The 16,638-nt window shown below is 39.5% G+C and overlaps 1 protein-coding gene across 2 annotated transcripts; it reads left to right on the top strand.

Moving 5' to 3' along the window:
- Positions 1 to 5,177: 5,177 nt before the first annotated feature.
- LOC114054172 (carboxypeptidase N subunit 2-like) lies at positions 5,178 to 8,631 on the top strand. Of its 2 annotated transcripts, none has more exons than XM_027877333.1 (2): positions 5,178 to 5,364; positions 7,381 to 8,631. In XM_027877333.1, exon 2 carries the CDS (start codon positions 7,390 to 7,392, stop codon positions 8,584 to 8,586), a length of 1,197 nt encoding a protein of 398 aa, XP_027733134.1. In that variant the 5' UTR covers positions 5,178 to 5,364; positions 7,381 to 7,389; the 3' UTR covers positions 8,587 to 8,631. The 2 variants fall into 2 exon arrangements, with proteins under 2 accessions (XP_027733134.1, XP_027733133.1); XM_027877332.1 differs by having other exon boundaries at positions 5,178 to 5,445.
- Positions 8,632 to 16,638: the final 8,007 nt, after the last annotated feature.

Below are 16,638 nucleotides of genomic sequence, written 5' to 3'. Positions count from 1 at the left end.
GCTATGACCATCTCTGGTTGTGGCTGAGGTTGAATGGAGGAACAGGTCAGGGAAAATGAGTGAATGGAGGAAGTAGGGGGTTCAGGTATTTGAAGAAGTGTCAGTATGCATATTGAAGTTCCCTAGTATGAGAGCAGGAATTCAGAAGGAAAGAAAAACTGCGAATTAGGCACTGAACTCTTTGAAGAACATGTCCTGGAGGCTGAAAGAAGCAAAAAGGAGGTCTCTACCTCCTCCTTCAATAGGAATCTACCACTCCTAGTACAAAGAAAGTGAAAATTGACCTAGTACCTGCTCTGTAGGGGTCATGGCAAGTGTTCTGCCAGTCAGCTTCATCTTCAGAGCTATCAATGTCCCCATAAGGACGCACCATTAGATTGAGTGCCAGATATGGAATGAGTCAACCTCAAAGGAGGAGAGGGTACTAAATGATGGTGGCAGAAGTAGGATCTAGAGTACTGAGGCAAAGAGGATCCCCACTCCCCTACCAAGAGCAATGAGCTGGGGTATGATTACAAGTGGAGCCAGTGCTAGATAGAATGACGGGCTGTGTGTCATCAAGAGGGAACCAGGACCCAGTGATTGCAAGAAGATTTAAAGAGTGAAAAAGGAAAAGGTTTAAGATGAAAGCAAGTTTGTTACCTGTTCAGCTGAACTTCCATAGTGGAAGGGGAGGCAGCCTGAGGTGAGATGTGGTGGTGGGGGGGGAATGGGTTGAGAGAAATGGGAATAAGGGAGCAGTCAGTGGGGGATGGAGAGGAAATCCAGGGAGTCAGAATTTCCTCACTCTTGTCTCCCTGGCAGCTTTCTGTATACATATATCCACTTTCCCCACAGATACTGAATATTTTAGTGGTTGAATGTGACTCAGGTTTCGATGTAGGTTTTGCCATATTTTTTATTTATATATTTGCTTAAATATATGAGTGCCTGTGATATTATTTTTTTTTTTGGTTAAGGAAATGTGATGTTTAAGATCTAAAAGTGTCATTGTAATAAGTGGCTGGTTAGAAACTCATTGGTGGGAGCTTCAGAGCTAAGAGGAGTGAATATTTCCCTTCAACAAGGTTACCCTGAGAATGTGAGTATAACCATGTGTAGTGGTGCTTTTCTGAGAGACTAGACCAGACAGCATGAGAGCAAGTTAGAGAGAGCCATCCAACTCAGCCAGTAATCAGGTGTCCACATGTGCAGGTGAGAGCACTACCAGTGGGAATAGCTGCCTCATAACCCCTTACCTATTATATTGTTAAAAAGATGATTAAGGAATGGTGAAAAAAAAAAAGGAAGTGGAGATCACAAAGAGCCAGCATAGCTTCACCAAAAATAGGCTTCCTCAGACTAAATTCACTTGCTTTTTTTTGAGACAGTTACATTTCTGATCAGGAGAATGGCTGTTGACATACTTTAATTCGATTTTGTCAAAGTCTCTGATACTATTCTTGTGGAAAATATGGAGAGATGTGGGGTAGGTGATAGTATAATTATACGGACTCAGGATTGGCTGAATGGCCACACCAAGGGAGGTTTAGGCAGAAGAGGAGTCGTAGGTGGCTCAGTAACTGCCTTCAGATATTTGAAAAGTGGACACGTGGAAAGGTATCTAAGTCAATGTTGGATAACCATTGGTCAGGGAGGTTGTAGAAGGTATTCTTGTTAAGGAGCAGGTCGGATCAGATGGGCTTTTGGGGTCTCTGCTGCCTGTGGGTTACTGTGATTTTTAATGCTTCTGCTAATGCAGCCTAAGACCACATTAGCTTTTTTGGTTGCCAAATCACATTGTTGGCTATCTTATCAGGCAGTGTGGTGTAATACAGTTTTGTTGTCGTTCGTTCATTTCAATGTTGTCTGACTCTTCTGGACTCCAGTTGGGGTTTTCTTAGCAAAGATACTGGAATGGTTTGCCATTTTTTCCTTCTCCAACTTATTTTACAGATGAGGAACTGAATCAGTCAGGATTAAGTGACTTACCCAGGGTCACACAGCTAGTTAAGTGTTTGAGGCCAGATTTGAACTCAGGAAGACAGTCTTCCTGACTCTAGGCCCAGCACTCTATTGGCTGTGCCACCTACCTGCCACAATGGTATAGTACGAATGATACCACTAATTAGCTGTGTTGGGAGCAGCTAGGTAGTGTCATATTGCACGAATGCCTGAAGTCAGAAAGACTCATCTTCCTGAGTTCAAATCCAGCCTCAGACATTTACTTGCTTTGTGACCCTGCGCAAGTCACTTAACTGTGTTTGCTTCACTTCCTATCTGTAAAATGAGCTGGAAAAGGAAATGGTAAACCACTCCAGTATCTCTACCAAGAAAATCCAGATGGAGTTACAAAAAGTTGGATATGATTGAAAAAAGACTGAACAACAACAAAAATTAACTGCATTATTTTGATTAAGTTACTGAAACTCTTCAAACCCCAGTTGCTTCTGGTATAAAATAGTGATAATAATATTTGTACTACCTACCTCATCATTTTGTTCTAAGGAAAATGCTTTGTTCATAATCAGAGCAATCACGGTAGGGTGACCAGCCAAACTTTTAGAGGGCACTAATTAACACTCATATTTACTTCAACAATTGGAAACCACAGAGTTTAGTACTTAGTTAACAAGAATAATGAGTAAAACAGAGAGGTACTAGATGATGTGCTTCTTTCCCCTGGCATCTCTACCTGAGCTCTTTCCTGATCCAACCCCACAGCCGTTTAACAGCAGACTCTCAGCCGCTGTGAGGGTGAAGATATGGGGCCTCTTTTTCCTTTCTTCTCCCAAGAGGGCTGTGTCCCAGGGCCTCTTCCGCAAAGGACTTTATGTCCTGAGGCCTAAGATCTCCCCTTAAGGTTTCTCTCTTAACTCCTGTCCAAACTTAACTCAAAAGTTGATCTGAAGACATGTTGCTTTCCTTGGGCATGTACTGTGCTTTCCCTGGGGTCCCAGAATGGCTATGGGATTTAGAGCTAGAAGGGAATCTTAAAGATCATCCAGTTGAATGCTATCATTTACAGATGGGAAAAGACTCTCAGAACTTTACCTTTAAAGAAGAACTTTAAGTTCTGTATAAAAGTTATTGTTGTTGTACTGAAATAAAGTTATGCCTTGTCTATGGCATTCTTCTGGCCTACTAATCTAGTAACTCCATCAAGAAAGGAAATTTGTTTAGACTGGTATGACCTGTTCTTGATGAATGCAAGCTAGATTTATGCATAGGAACGCATTGAGCTTGGGTGTGGTGGGGTTTCATACTCTGTGGCGTCATTCCCATTCACCTCTTCCATTCCCCTTATGGTCTCGTAACCAGTAATGTCAGAGGCAGGATTTCAAACAGTCCTCTGTGGTATGCTGGCCTATAATTTATGCATCCCTATGCCTCTTGGTGATCATGTTTCCCTTTCAAAGTGCTTATATACCATCTCTTTAATAAGATGTGTAAGAATTATCTCATTTGGTTCGCACAACAACCCTGCACGGCATTTTTGCTGTTGTTGTTGAGTTATTTCAGTTATGTCCTTCTCTTTGTGATCCCATTTGGGTTTTCTTGTTTTGTTTTAAACTAGGCAATGGGGTGAAGTGACTTGCCCAGGGTCACAGAACTAGTAAGTGTCAAGTGTCTGAGGTCAGATTTGAACTCAGGCCTTCCTGAATCCAGGGCTGGTGCTCTATCCACTGTGCCATCTAGCTATCCCAAGAACTTTTTTTTTTTTTTTTTTTTTTTGTTAATGAGGACTAAGGGAGGACAGAGACTGAGTTCCTCCATGGGAACCTTGGGTATACACACTCAGTTCTGGCTCAGCAGCCAATTAAAAGATTTTTCTTCACCATACAGTAAGAAGCCATGAAACAGTCACAGACCTATTCATGCCCCAAAGTAGAGGGCAGAGCCTTCCATTTTGCATGCCCAGAAGCAGGCTCACCAAGCCCTCCATGGGGGCCTGCAGAATACACTGCACATACTCCAGGGACAGGGCCCCTGGTGTCCAGCTCCCCACTACGTATAGCTTGAAGAAGCCATTTGTATCTTTTTCCTAGATTCTTTTCAGTTTGTGTAGATTTTGATAGTGGAAAAACAGGGCTTAAATAAGAATACTGACTTTAAAATAATTTTCAAGAATTGGGTAAGAAGTCAGTTAGATCAAACTGGAATATACTTAGCAATATGTTTTTTATTTTTTTCTTTTACATTTAACCCAAACCAGTGATCCTTTATATTGTGATATACTAATAATTATGCTTGCTTTTCAAAAACATGAAGTAGAAAGCAATATCTATTTCACAATGTATGGGTCAATTTGTTAGCAGGGTGTTAAAATATCTTATTTTTCTTGTAATTAATTATACTTCTTTAAAATTAATCTAACTTTTTAAAAAAAATTTTTTTTTTTAGGCAATTAGGGTTAAATGACTTGCCCAGGGTCACATAGCTAGTAAGTTTCAAGTGTTTGGTCTGAGGGCAGATTTGAACTCAGGTCCTCCTGACTTTAGGGCTGGTACTCTATCCACTCCACCACCTAGCTGCCCCTAATCTAACTTTTGTAAAATAGGCTGTGCTGGGGGAAAAACTGGGTTAGGAACTCTGCTGAATAATCAAGGTTTATTCACGTAATATTCATTGTCTTGGGGCAGCTAGGTGGCGCAGTGGATAGAGCATTGGCCCTGAATTCAGGAGGACCTGAGTTCAATTGTGGCCTCAGACCAAACAGTTGACACTTACTAGCTGTGTGACCCTGGGCAAGTCACTTAACCCCGATTGCCTAAAAAAAAAAAAATCCATTCTCTTAAAGTTTTTTCTGCAATGAAATTTGTGTGCACCTAAAATTATTTCAGCCTTATTACTCAAATGCCAGTGGTTTGTTTTCAGGGTAGGGTATTACATTATGTGGTGCTTTTGAAATACACCATGAGCAAAATACTAGTGATAATTCCCAAAATGTTACTGCCCTCGAGACTTCTTCTTCCACTATCCAAAGAGAAATAAATAAAACAACTGTTGATTTGCTCTTGATAATAGCTACTGTTTTTATTTTTTGTACATGATAAAGAGCAGAACCCCCAATCTTAAGTAATAATGACTGACTGTGTTGCAATGACAAACCTGTTGGTTTGGCTCCCTCTTTGGTGTTCAGGTTTGCTTTGTGAAACAGGAAACTCTGGGCTGTCGAAACAGTGCAAGACTTCTGGTTGGATGAATCAGCATCATTACCTCTAAAATTGACTTCTGTTTTCTGGATACTTCAAATTTTCCAGTCGTTCTGGTTTTCTAAGTGAATTGTGCCAAAAAAAAAAAAAATAGCAGCAAAGGCTGGGGAAAATTACTATATCTGAGATCCACTCGTCAACTAACCAAAGGAACTGAAAGAAATTTCAGGTGAATATCAACGGTTTGTTGTGGGCAAATTTCAGTGAACAGAAATTTTCTGAAGTTGTAACAGACCTATCTAACACCACGGTAAGTCATACCTAAGCTTTAAAGGAAGTAAATATATAGATTTGTGAATCATCTTCATAGAGATGGTAATTAAATTAATGAATGCTGATGAAGTTACCAAGAGAGTATGGCATATAGAGAAGAGAGACGAGAAGAGGGCCTATAACAGAATACAGATCCTCTGTGCCTTTGGCTGTCTAGACATTACTTTAGTTGTTACAAGTAGAGGAATGCAGTAGTCCATTTGTAATCATTCATCAATCAATAAGCATTTATTAAATGCCTACTCTGTGCCAGGTACTGTGCTAAATGTTGGAAATACAAAGAAAGGTAAAATACAGTCCCTGGTTTCAAGGAATTTGCATTCTAACCAAGGTAGCTGGGTTCTGGTTTCTTTAAATCATCTTCCAAGGGAAACCAAGAGTCTACTTGGACAATGTATTTTTAAAAAGGTTCAAATTTTTTTACTTATTCTTGCATTCCTGTAATTCTGCTTTTATTTACCAATCTACAGAACTTCAAATTCCAGATCTGATAAATAAAAGAAGTCCCCAAGAAATTTAAAGACAAAAGCAATTATATAGATCTGTGAATCATCTGTTTAGAGATGATAATTAAATCCATGGCTACCTATGAGGTTACCAAGAGAGTATTGTTTATGGTGAAGAGAGAAGAAAAGAGGGGGCCTAGGACAGAATACAGATCCACTCTGCCTTTTTCTGTCTAGACATAAAACTTAAAAATTAGTCCCATGGCACATAATGCTTCATTTTTCATTCATAAAGCACAAAATGCTTTATTTTTAACAGTTATTTCTTTTATCTAATTATCTCAAAGTACTTTATAGATGTAAATTCTCACTCCATACTTTTACTAACTGTGTTTTCATGGACTCCAATCAATTATATTGAATAATATCACTTTGGAACTGGAAGAGATCTTCAAGATTGTCAACCATACCGAAACTAGTCTCTAACCTATGGGTAGCCAGAGCTGAACAAAGCAGGATAGAGACAGGAGAGTCAGGAATCAAAGAGAAGTTTAATTTCAAAATGAGGAAAACATTTTCAAGCAGAAGTTCTCCTGAGAAGGAGGGCTTATGGCTTATGGCAGGGGCAGGGTTTTTATACGTGAAAACCACAAAAGGCAGGACCATAACACAGTCATTCTTAGGTCTTGAGTAAACAGTTTCTTTCCATGGTTGGCATTTTTTGGGACAATCCAGGCATTCTTGGGTCCTGTGGGAACAGTCTCTAAGTTATTAGAATCACTTAGCCTTGTGATTCTCTCAAGTTAGGGTCGGTGAATCTTGTGATCTTCATTGGGGTACAGAACCAGAGTTAGTGTGACAGGAACAGGAGTGAAGTGCTTGGTTTGGTTCACTTAGCATGTCAGGAGATTTGATTAATCACTTTCTGCTGCAGCATGTCGGCTACAGTACCAGCTCCCCTGGGATCCCATGGGAAATAGAGATCAAAGCAATGCAAAAATTATGTGATTTTTCCAGAGGGTGAGATCATCCACAGAGTGAGAGCAAAGGATTGTTGTTATGCCAAGCTCAGGGTACAGCTTGTTTGCTGGACCTTAGCTCTAGATATTAGCTCCTAATATCTTGACAAGATCACAGAGACCACCAGTTCATTTAACAGATGAGGAAATGGAGGCCCAAAGAAATTAAGTGACTTGTCCGAGGTCACCCAGCTAGTTAGTGGTAAAACCAAGACTAGAACCCAGGCCTCAATTTCACTAATTCCCAATTCTCCCTCCCATCCAATGCAACCCAAGAAATACCTACTATGTGCAAGGGAGCTACAAGGTGCTAAAAGACAAAACAGAAAACAGTCCTAACTCTCATGCAGCTTATGTTGGACTGGGGAGAATCTATTTTGGCTATGATTATTCAGAGAGAGTAACAACAAATTGATTTGTTTTCCCTCCTCTTTCCAAACAACACAGGTTGTAAAGATGATCTGGAGATTGTTTTTTCTGCTCTTTGGAAATGCTCTCACCCAGTTTAGCTGCCCCCAGAACTGCCTCTGCCATCTTTTGCTGACAGATTGTCGCTTTGCCGACCTCTCTGACATTCCCCAGGGAATAGCTCAAGAAACAGAGACACTCTTTCTGAATGAGAATCACTTAACTCAAGTTCCACCTGGAGTCCTTCAGCCTTTTGTCAATTTAACTTTTCTTGGCTTGTCCTACAACAAACTCTCCCTGCAGAATGATACCTTCGATGACATCAGCAAAAGCATCCTTAGTCTGGATCTTGCTGGCAACAGTTTGACAGACCTTCCAGCTGCCTTGTTTCAAAACACAAAACAACTTGTTTGGCTAAACTTGGCTGAAAACAGACTGAGTGTGCTCCATGGAAAGATTTTTGCCTCCTTGGAAAGACTTACTTACTTGGACCTCTCTCAAAATAGGCTACAGTTGACAGTAAATATGTTTATGGGTCTTTCTCAGCTAGATACCTTACTGACGCCAGGTAATCATCTTGACTCAGTCCCGGCAGGAATTTTTGATCCTCTTCCTAACCTGAAGATCCTTGATATTTCCAATAATGAAATAAGCAGTTTACCAGATAATTTGTTTGAAAACTTGACAAATCTTAATGAGTTGCTCCTTGACAATAATAGTTTCAAGAAGATTCCATTTTCTGCATTCACTATCCTCCCTACCTTAAAACATTTCTCAATTTCTGGGAACAGGATACAAAATATTCCTCCCCTCTCATTCATTGGCAATTCTAGCTTAACGAGGCTTGACCTGTCAAATAATTTGGTGTCTGACCTTCCCTTGAATTTCTTCTCAGTGTTAAAGCAGCTGGAATTTCTTAATCTTTCTGGAAATAATATAAACACTCTTCCAGGAGATATATTTGTAAATAATACTCAGCTAGCATTTTTGCATTTGGACAGAAACCAGTTTCACAACCTGCCCATTTTTTCCGGTCTTCAAAGACTGACAGAGTTAACATTATGTTGCAATGGTATAGAAAACCTGCCCAGAACCTTCACAGACAAAATGTATGAATTAGAACGACTGGATCTCTCCAACAACAATATAACAGAGGCCAAAGGGCTGAATTCTAATGTAACACGAGTAATTTTGACTGGGAATCCAGTCTGTACAAACTCAGTGGTTTTCAAAACACATTGTTAAAAACCCAGACTATGGCAAGGCAAAAATAAAGGGGATGAGAATGGTTATGCTGATTAGGTATTTATTTTTGCTAACAAAAATAAAAGTTTGATGTATAATTATTTGTATCATGTTAGTAGCTCTGCAAGAGCAATGTCCAGGAGGATCACAGGTTTAGTGTTTGTATGATATAATTTAATTTCATTTTGCATCATGCCTTTCACGCTTCTTTGCCACAGGCATATCTATGTGTCCTGCAGTTCAATCAAACAAACATTTATTAAATGTCTACTATGTACGAGGCACTAGAGATAACAAAGACAGAAAAAATTTAAACAGTCTCAGCCCTGAATAAGCTTATATTTTAATAGGTTGACCTGGGATTAAGTAGGGGGTTAAGCATTTATATAGCACCTTCTATGTGCCAAGTGCTGTGCTAAGTGCTTTTTACAAATATTATCTCATTTGAGTCTCACGACATCCCTTTGAGATGAAGGAAGTTTGTTAAGAAAAAGTTTGTTTGCCTAAGGACTTTTCATAAATATTATTTAATTTGATCTTCACAACTCTGGGAGATAGATGCTATTATTATCCTCATTTTGCAGATGAGGAAACTGAAGTGAAGTGACTTTCCCAGGATCATACAACTAGTAAGTGTCTGAAACTGAATTTTAACTCAGGTTTTCCTGAGGGAGTTGGATGGGGCAGCTAGGTAAAGCTACATAGAGTACCGGGACTAGAATCAGGAAGATTATCTTCCTGAGTTCAAATCTGGCCACAAACACTAGCTATGTGACCCTGAGCCGGTCACTTAAACCTGTTTGCCTCAGCTTCCTCATCTGTAAAATGAGCTGGAGAAGGAAGTGGCAAACCATTCTAGCATCTTTGCCAAGAAAACCTCAAAAGGGGTCACGAAAAATTGGACGCAACAGAACAATAACAACAAAAACAAAACAGAGATAATAATAACACCTACCTTCCAGGGTCATTGTGCTTAGCACAGTACCTGGCACCTAGTAAGTAAGCTCTTCTCACTAGTACTGCTGCTGCTACTACTACTACTACTACTACTACTACTGTTGCTGTTGCTGCTGCTGCTTCTACTACTACTATTAGCTAACATTTATATAGTGCTTACTACATGCTAGGCGCTGTGCTCAGTGCTTTACAATTATTATCTCATTTTATTCTCACAACAACACTAGGAGGTAGGTGCTATTATCTCCTTTTTGCAAATTCTAGCTGCCCCCATTAATAAATTTTTTTCCCTCTCTCATCCTTTTTAAAGTTCTATTTTTGTGTAAGTTTCATAAGGTTAATACTTATTAGTATAGTAGTACACATATACAATTTAAAAATGAGTAAATATACATATATTGGGCTATGTACTATGATGGGGATGTACAACCAGAAAAAGTTTGTGAACCACTGTTAGAGGCAGTTGAAGTCATTGAAGATTTTTTTGACCAAGGGAGTGACACAGTCAGACCTCTTGGGTAAGAAGGTTATTGTGGCAGCAGTGTAACAGATAGTGGGTATTGTGATAGGTGCCTGGTCATATTTAGCATTCAGAACCCTGAGATTATGGTCGTCACTCAGGTGCCCATCCTGCCTGTCATACACACCCCCCAACACCAGAAGGTGGACTCTTTCTTGTATGCCTTTTATACTCAGTTATCTGCTATTCCCTCCTGGGCACCTATATGAATGTGGCTGCTTTTCTTTCCTTAGAGATTGGTATGGATTATCCAATCAAATCAAGAGATTGAAGCCTCCATACTGTTTCCTAATTACTCAAGATTCTATGGATAGGTAGAATAAATGTTTAATCAAATTAATAAAAACATAATGAAACAAAAGGATCAATTGGGGTCAGCTTCCACTTTCATTAACCCATTCACATAACCACAAGCTTTAATCTCTCCTCCCCTCCCCCCCAAGCCACTTTATACCACCCAACTGTCAAGCATTGATGAGAGGGAGAAGCTGTAGCTTGAAAGTTGGACAATTCACTTATTCTCTTACCATAGGCGATACTGTGTCTAACACTGTAAGAAATGACATATATGAAGAATCCAGAGAAATGTGGGAAGAATTATATCAACTGATAAGGAATGAAGTATGTAAAATTAAGAAAAAAAATAAGCACCATATCTGCAACAGTCAAAACAAAACTGGGGGCAGCGAGGTGATGCAGTGGATAGAACACCGGCCCTGAAGTCAGGAGGACCTGAGTTCAAATCTGACCTCAGACACTTGACACTCACTTAGCTGTGTGACCCTGGGCAAATCACTTAACCCCAATTGCCTCACCAAAAAAAAAAAAAAAAAAAAAAGGCAGAAAAAAATCAAAACAAAGCTGAATGCTGGGTAATCATAATGACCATGCTAGGCCCCAGAGAAAAGTTGAGAAAATATACCTCCTTTCCTTTATTACAGGGGTGGGGGACTATTAGTGTGAAATACTGCATATATTGTCATTTGGGGATAACTTTTGAAAAAAAAATATTTATTTCCAAGGAAGGCTCTCTGGGTAGGAAATGGGGAAAGGATATATTTGAAAATGAACGTGGCATAAAAACAAAAGGGATTAATTAAAAAAATGGTTCAGGTCAGAAGTGAGGAATAGTAACAGTAATAGCTAACATTTATATAGTGCTTACTGCTGAAAGTTGATTGGAGGGCATTGCCAGTATAAGTGCAGAATTGGGGACAAATGCAAGAGATGTTATGAAGGTCAAATTGATAGCTCATGGCAGCTAATTGAATATGGCAGGTAAAGGAGACAGAAAGCTAACCTATAACTCTAAGGTTTCAAAACTAACTAATCAACAGAAAAAGGGAAGTTGGGAGTAGGGGCAAGAATAGGGGGAAAGACATGAAATTGAAAAGTTTTTGCCCAAACAAAACCAATGTAGCCAAAATTAGAAGGAAAGCAGGAAACTGGGGGGGGGGGGGGAATACAGCAATTTTTTCTGAGAAAGGCCTCATTTCTCAAATAAATAGGAAACTGGGACAAATTTATTACAAAAAAAAAAAGAACCATTCCCCAGTTGGTAAATGGTCAAAGCATATGAACAGGCAGTTTTCTAAAGAAGAAATCAAAGCTAGTAAATAGTCACAGAAAAAAATGCTCTAAATCATTATTAATTAGAGAAAGATAAATTAAAATAACTCTGAGATACCACCTCACATCTATTAGGTTGGCTCACATGACAGAAAAGGAAAATTATAAATTCTAGAAGGGATGTGGGAAAATAGGTATACTAATGCATAGTTGGTGGAATTGTGAACTGATCCAACCATTCTGGAGAACAATTTGGAACTAGGCCCAAAAGTCTGTAGAACTGTGTAAACCTTTTGATCCAGCTGTGACACTACTATGTCTGTATCCCAAAGAGATCAAAGAAAAGGGAAAAGGACATATTTGTACAAAAATATTTATAGCAGTTCTTTTTGTGGTGGCAAAGAATTGAAAATGGAGAGGATGCCCGTCAATTGGTGAATGGCTGAACAAGATGTGGTATATAATTGTGATGGAATACTGTTGTGCTGTAAGAAATGAGGAGCAGGATGCTTTCAGAAAAACTTGGGAAGACTCATGTAAAGTGAAGTCAGCAGAATCAGGACAACATTGTACACAGTAACAGCAATATTGTAACAATGATCAGCTATGACAGTCTTAACTACTCTGATCAAGATAATGATTTAAGACAATTTTAAAAGGCCTGTGATGAAAAATGATATTTGCCTACATAGAGACAACTGATGAACTCTGAGTGCTGAAGCATACTTTTTTCACTTTCTTTATGTTTCTTGCTTTTAATTGTTTTTTTTTTGGTTTTTTTTTTTGCAGAATGGCTAATATGGAAATACATTTTGCATCATTTTACATGTATAGTTGATATCATCTTACTTGCCTTCTCAGTTGGTGGGAGAGGGGTAGGAGACAGAGAGAATTTGGAACTCAAAATTAAAAACTATTAATAATAAATAAATTAAAAACATTAAAAAAATAATGGGGGAAAGATAATTCACTTTTCAACATGTTGAGTTTGAGGGGCTAGGGGGATATTTAGGAGGAATTATCCATTATGAAGTTGACCATGTGGGATTGGAGTTCAGGGGAATTAGGGATTAGGAGACATTTAGATACAGTAAGGGCCAATATATTTTTTCCTTCCTCCTCCCGTTCTTTTTTGGATAATTAAGGCAAATGAAGTATATCTGCCCCTCAGGTAGTGATTCATGGTAACTGGGAGTGAGTGGCCCTGGCAGAGAAGAGAGGAAAGGCCCACAAAATGAGAATAAGGGCGATAGGGGTAAAAGACAATTCAAGTTTTTGCCCTCATTGTACGCAGGGGAGACGGCACCAAAATAACTGACTCTAGAGAATTGGTTCAGTTTGTCCTGAGAAGCTGATGGACTGTGCTACAGAGCAATTAAGATTATCAAGAATAGCAGTAGCTGGGGCAGCTAGGTGGTGCAGTGGATAGAGCACCGGCCCTGAAGTCAGGAGGACCTGACTTCAAATTCGGCCTCAGACCAAACACTTGACACTTATTAGCTGTGTGACCCTGGGAAAGTAACTTAATCCCAATTTCCCAAAAACAAAACAAAAAAAAAAGAATAGCAGTAGCTGACGTTCATAGAGTTTTAAGGTTTGTACAGTACATACATTATCTCATTTCAACCTACCCATCTCTAAGGCCATTCTACCATGTCTTTTGGAACTCCTGCTCTGTCCTCAGTGGATTCACTTACATCCTTAATATGGTCATCAAACACTCCTTCTGTTTCTTTACTTTAAATAAAACCTAGATTTCCTCTTAAGACCACACATCCCTCAAAAACCTCTCTATGGGAGACCATTGCAACCTATGGTTTGCTGATTCCAGATCAATCCTCCACCTTCATCCTATCTCACAGGGTTGTTTTAAGGATCAAATGAGATAATATTTGTAAAGTGCTTAGCATAGTGCTTGGGACATAGTAGGTGCTTAATAAATGCTTATTACCTTCCTAATCTCTGTCAGGTTTACCATCTCTTTCAGGCTCTTTTCATATGAAAATGGCAGGAAAAATGTTTTTTGGCAATGGAAGAGGTAAGTATTAATTGTCAAAGAATGTAAGGTATTGCCATTGTTATGGATGAACATTTTGGTTAGAAAAAGAACTTTGTTTTAATAGAAACTGCTAAAAATATATGTATAAAGAATCACAGCTGTCAGATGGGATTTTGCACAATTTTGGAGAGAAAATGGTCTGCGGAATACATTTGAAGGCTCAGATTTCTTTGTTAATAATATGGAGTGAAGCCTCACTTGTTTGGAAGCATTTAAATGTTATAAAGAGGCAGGGAAAGAGCTTTTATTTATTAAAAAAAAAACCTAAAGAAATGTGAATATAAAGAAACAGTTTCAAGGGCACAATAGAGATTAAGGACCTCATCAAGAATTCCAGAGCTAAGACATGAGTAACTCCCTTAATTTGCATATTCATATTTTATGACTAAAGAGGGTAAACCTAAGAACATGAGAAATTATATAAACATTTGGAGAATGGGTTATGATTGAAAAAGGACTCCCTATTTGATAGCAGAAATTTGAGAAATTGTGACTTTTTAAGTAAAAGTTGAGTCATTAAAGATCAGAAGGCTCTCATTTAAATAATTGCACATGGAGTAAGGAGGGCAAGACCAGAACTAGCAGCAGCAGCAAAGGAAGATGAGGTGATGACACCTGCCAGGAAAAGCTATAGCACAGAGATTCTCAAACTTATTTGGCCTCCCACCCCTCTTTAAAAAAATTATTTAGCCCCCCCAAATCTACTTTCTTTAACCCTTTAACTGTTTTTTTTGAAATTCTCATCATTTTTAAAAAATGCAAAATAAATTTTTAAAAAATGACGCATCTTAAATTTAATAATTTATTGTAAATTTGTTTTTTTCCTGCATTGAAATTTTGATGACACATATAACTGTATTGTAAACAAGTCATTGCATGCACATATTACTGCTGATGCATGCTGGACTTCCCAACAATGTGTGACATACTCACCTGCCAACACTTGCTTGTTAAGACCTGTTGGTGGACTTGACCACGGATTAGTTATAACCTGCATTTTGTGTGTTTATTTGGAAAATAATGTAATCGCTATGACTTTAACTCTGTTACACAATAGATGAAACATGTACCAATGGTTTTTCAAAATTTTCTTATCTTCTTTCCTTATCCTTCTACCGCCCCCTTATTTTTATTCCATGCCCCCAAATTGCACCTGAGGCTACTACTACCGCCCTATCATTCCAGCCCCTCCTAGGGGGCGGTATTGCCCTCTTTGGGAATGTATGCATAGCACAGAAGAAATCAGCTTCAACTTGAGGGAACCCTGATTCATCAGAGCTTTAGAGAGAGCTATTGACTTTCAGCCACCTGGAGTGGAAGAAAGGTGAAACTTCAATAGGACCTGTTACTCTGTGCTGCCTACTCTGGAAAACCAGAAGGCTTTTATCTTTTCTTTCTTTTTTTGCAAGCGTTTTGATATAAAGATGAGCTCATCTGAACTGCATTGCCGCAGGCTTTGTTCTTTTTGAATAGGTAGCATCTGGATGAGTGCATGACTAGCTGGGGATGGTGTATACAGCTCAGAGATAGACAGTTTGACGAACTTGGCAGTTGTCTGCTTTAAAGAAAACTCATTCATATTAAGAGTTAACACTTTCTGAAAAGCTTCTACACAAACAAAATTAAGGTGCATTGTGAGGGACTGTCTGATGTTGGCAGCTACCAGGTTGGGCGCTGTGGCAAGGGAAGGTAAGATCTGGGTATTTTGGAAGTCGAGGCAGGGACTGTGGTAGGCAGAGTCGTGTGTACTGGGATGGGCTGGATACGGAGAAGCCATGAGGCAATTGGGCAGTGCTATGAGATAAGCTGGGTACAAGGAAGTAGCCGAGCCTGAGCTCCTGAGGCAAGGGGTGGTGCCACGTGGGAGTGGGATGGCAGAGGACTGAGTTCCCTCTGCTTAGTCCCCTCCCTATATGCAACGTCATCCCCAGATGCCTCTTGTGACCTTCCTGACCTCCGGGTCCCTTTGTGCAGCACTGACCCAGTCCCCTCCTGAGTCTGACTTCCTAGGTCACGTACCCTTGTCTATGCGTCAATCCCAGATGCCTCCTTCCTGTATCCAATCCTAGCCTCCTACGTCACTCCCTCCCCCTTGGTGTGCTAAACTCAGACAGCCCCTTCCGGTATCTGACCCTACAATCATTGGCTAGTAGCGGGCTGGGGAGGAGGGGCTAAGTAGGTACTTAGGAACAAGCATGGTCAGAACACACACGTGCGCTCCCCTGGCTCCTGCCCTGTTGCTCTGGCCTTGCTGCTTGGGCTTGCTATGATGGTTTGCTGTGTTGGCCTCTGAATAAAGCTCTGGTGTTGGTGCCTCCCGATGGCTTGTCTCTGTGTGGTGATCCGGCTGAGGACCTAAGACCCAGGAGTGGGTAAGACTCTGGCAGTGTACTTCTTTTAGGAGAAGTGGGTACTGGCGCACGACTGGCAGAAGGTCGGCGTGCGGCCCGTATAGTGCATAGGATAAGAAGGGAAGCTGACGAATGGGGAAACAATCTTTGTATTAAATTTCAAGACAGGTAAACAATCAGCAAATATATATTATATATAATATTGTAATAATGTTGCATATTGTAGATAATATGTTGTTTATATAATATTGTTTAGATATTATGTAATATATTATTATTGTCATATATAATGTTGTTACTATATTATTTGTAAAGTATATAATATTGTTATATAACATTACCACATTATTAATCTGTTACATATAATATTATATATTGTTACTATATTATTATATATTAGTTTAGCCCATCTGCCAAGACCATTTTAACAGAGGTGTGGCTGCTGTTTATGCTACAGCTTCTTGGAGCCACAGGTGAGAGTTGGGTGACTGGTTGGATGCCAAAGGTGGGGAGCAGCCCCAAAAAGGGCTCGGCAAACCCTCATACCAGAGGTGCTAGTCCTCCCTTAACACCCTATAGAACAGGCCTCAAACTCA

This window comes from Vombatus ursinus, unplaced genomic scaffold, assembly GCF_900497805.2.
Source record: "Vombatus ursinus unplaced genomic scaffold, bare-nosed wombat genome assembly UNPS02014812.1, whole genome shotgun sequence".
Taxonomy (NCBI): Eukaryota; Metazoa; Chordata; class Mammalia; order Diprotodontia; family Vombatidae; genus Vombatus; species Vombatus ursinus.
This window is presented reverse-complemented; position numbering and strand designations above follow the sequence as displayed.

Excerpts from the sequence above, each read along its gene's own strand:
- LOC114054172 (XM_027877333.1), top strand. The coding sequence starts at position 7,390 with ATGATCTGGAGATTGTTTTTTCTGCTCTTTGGAAATGCTCTCACCCAG.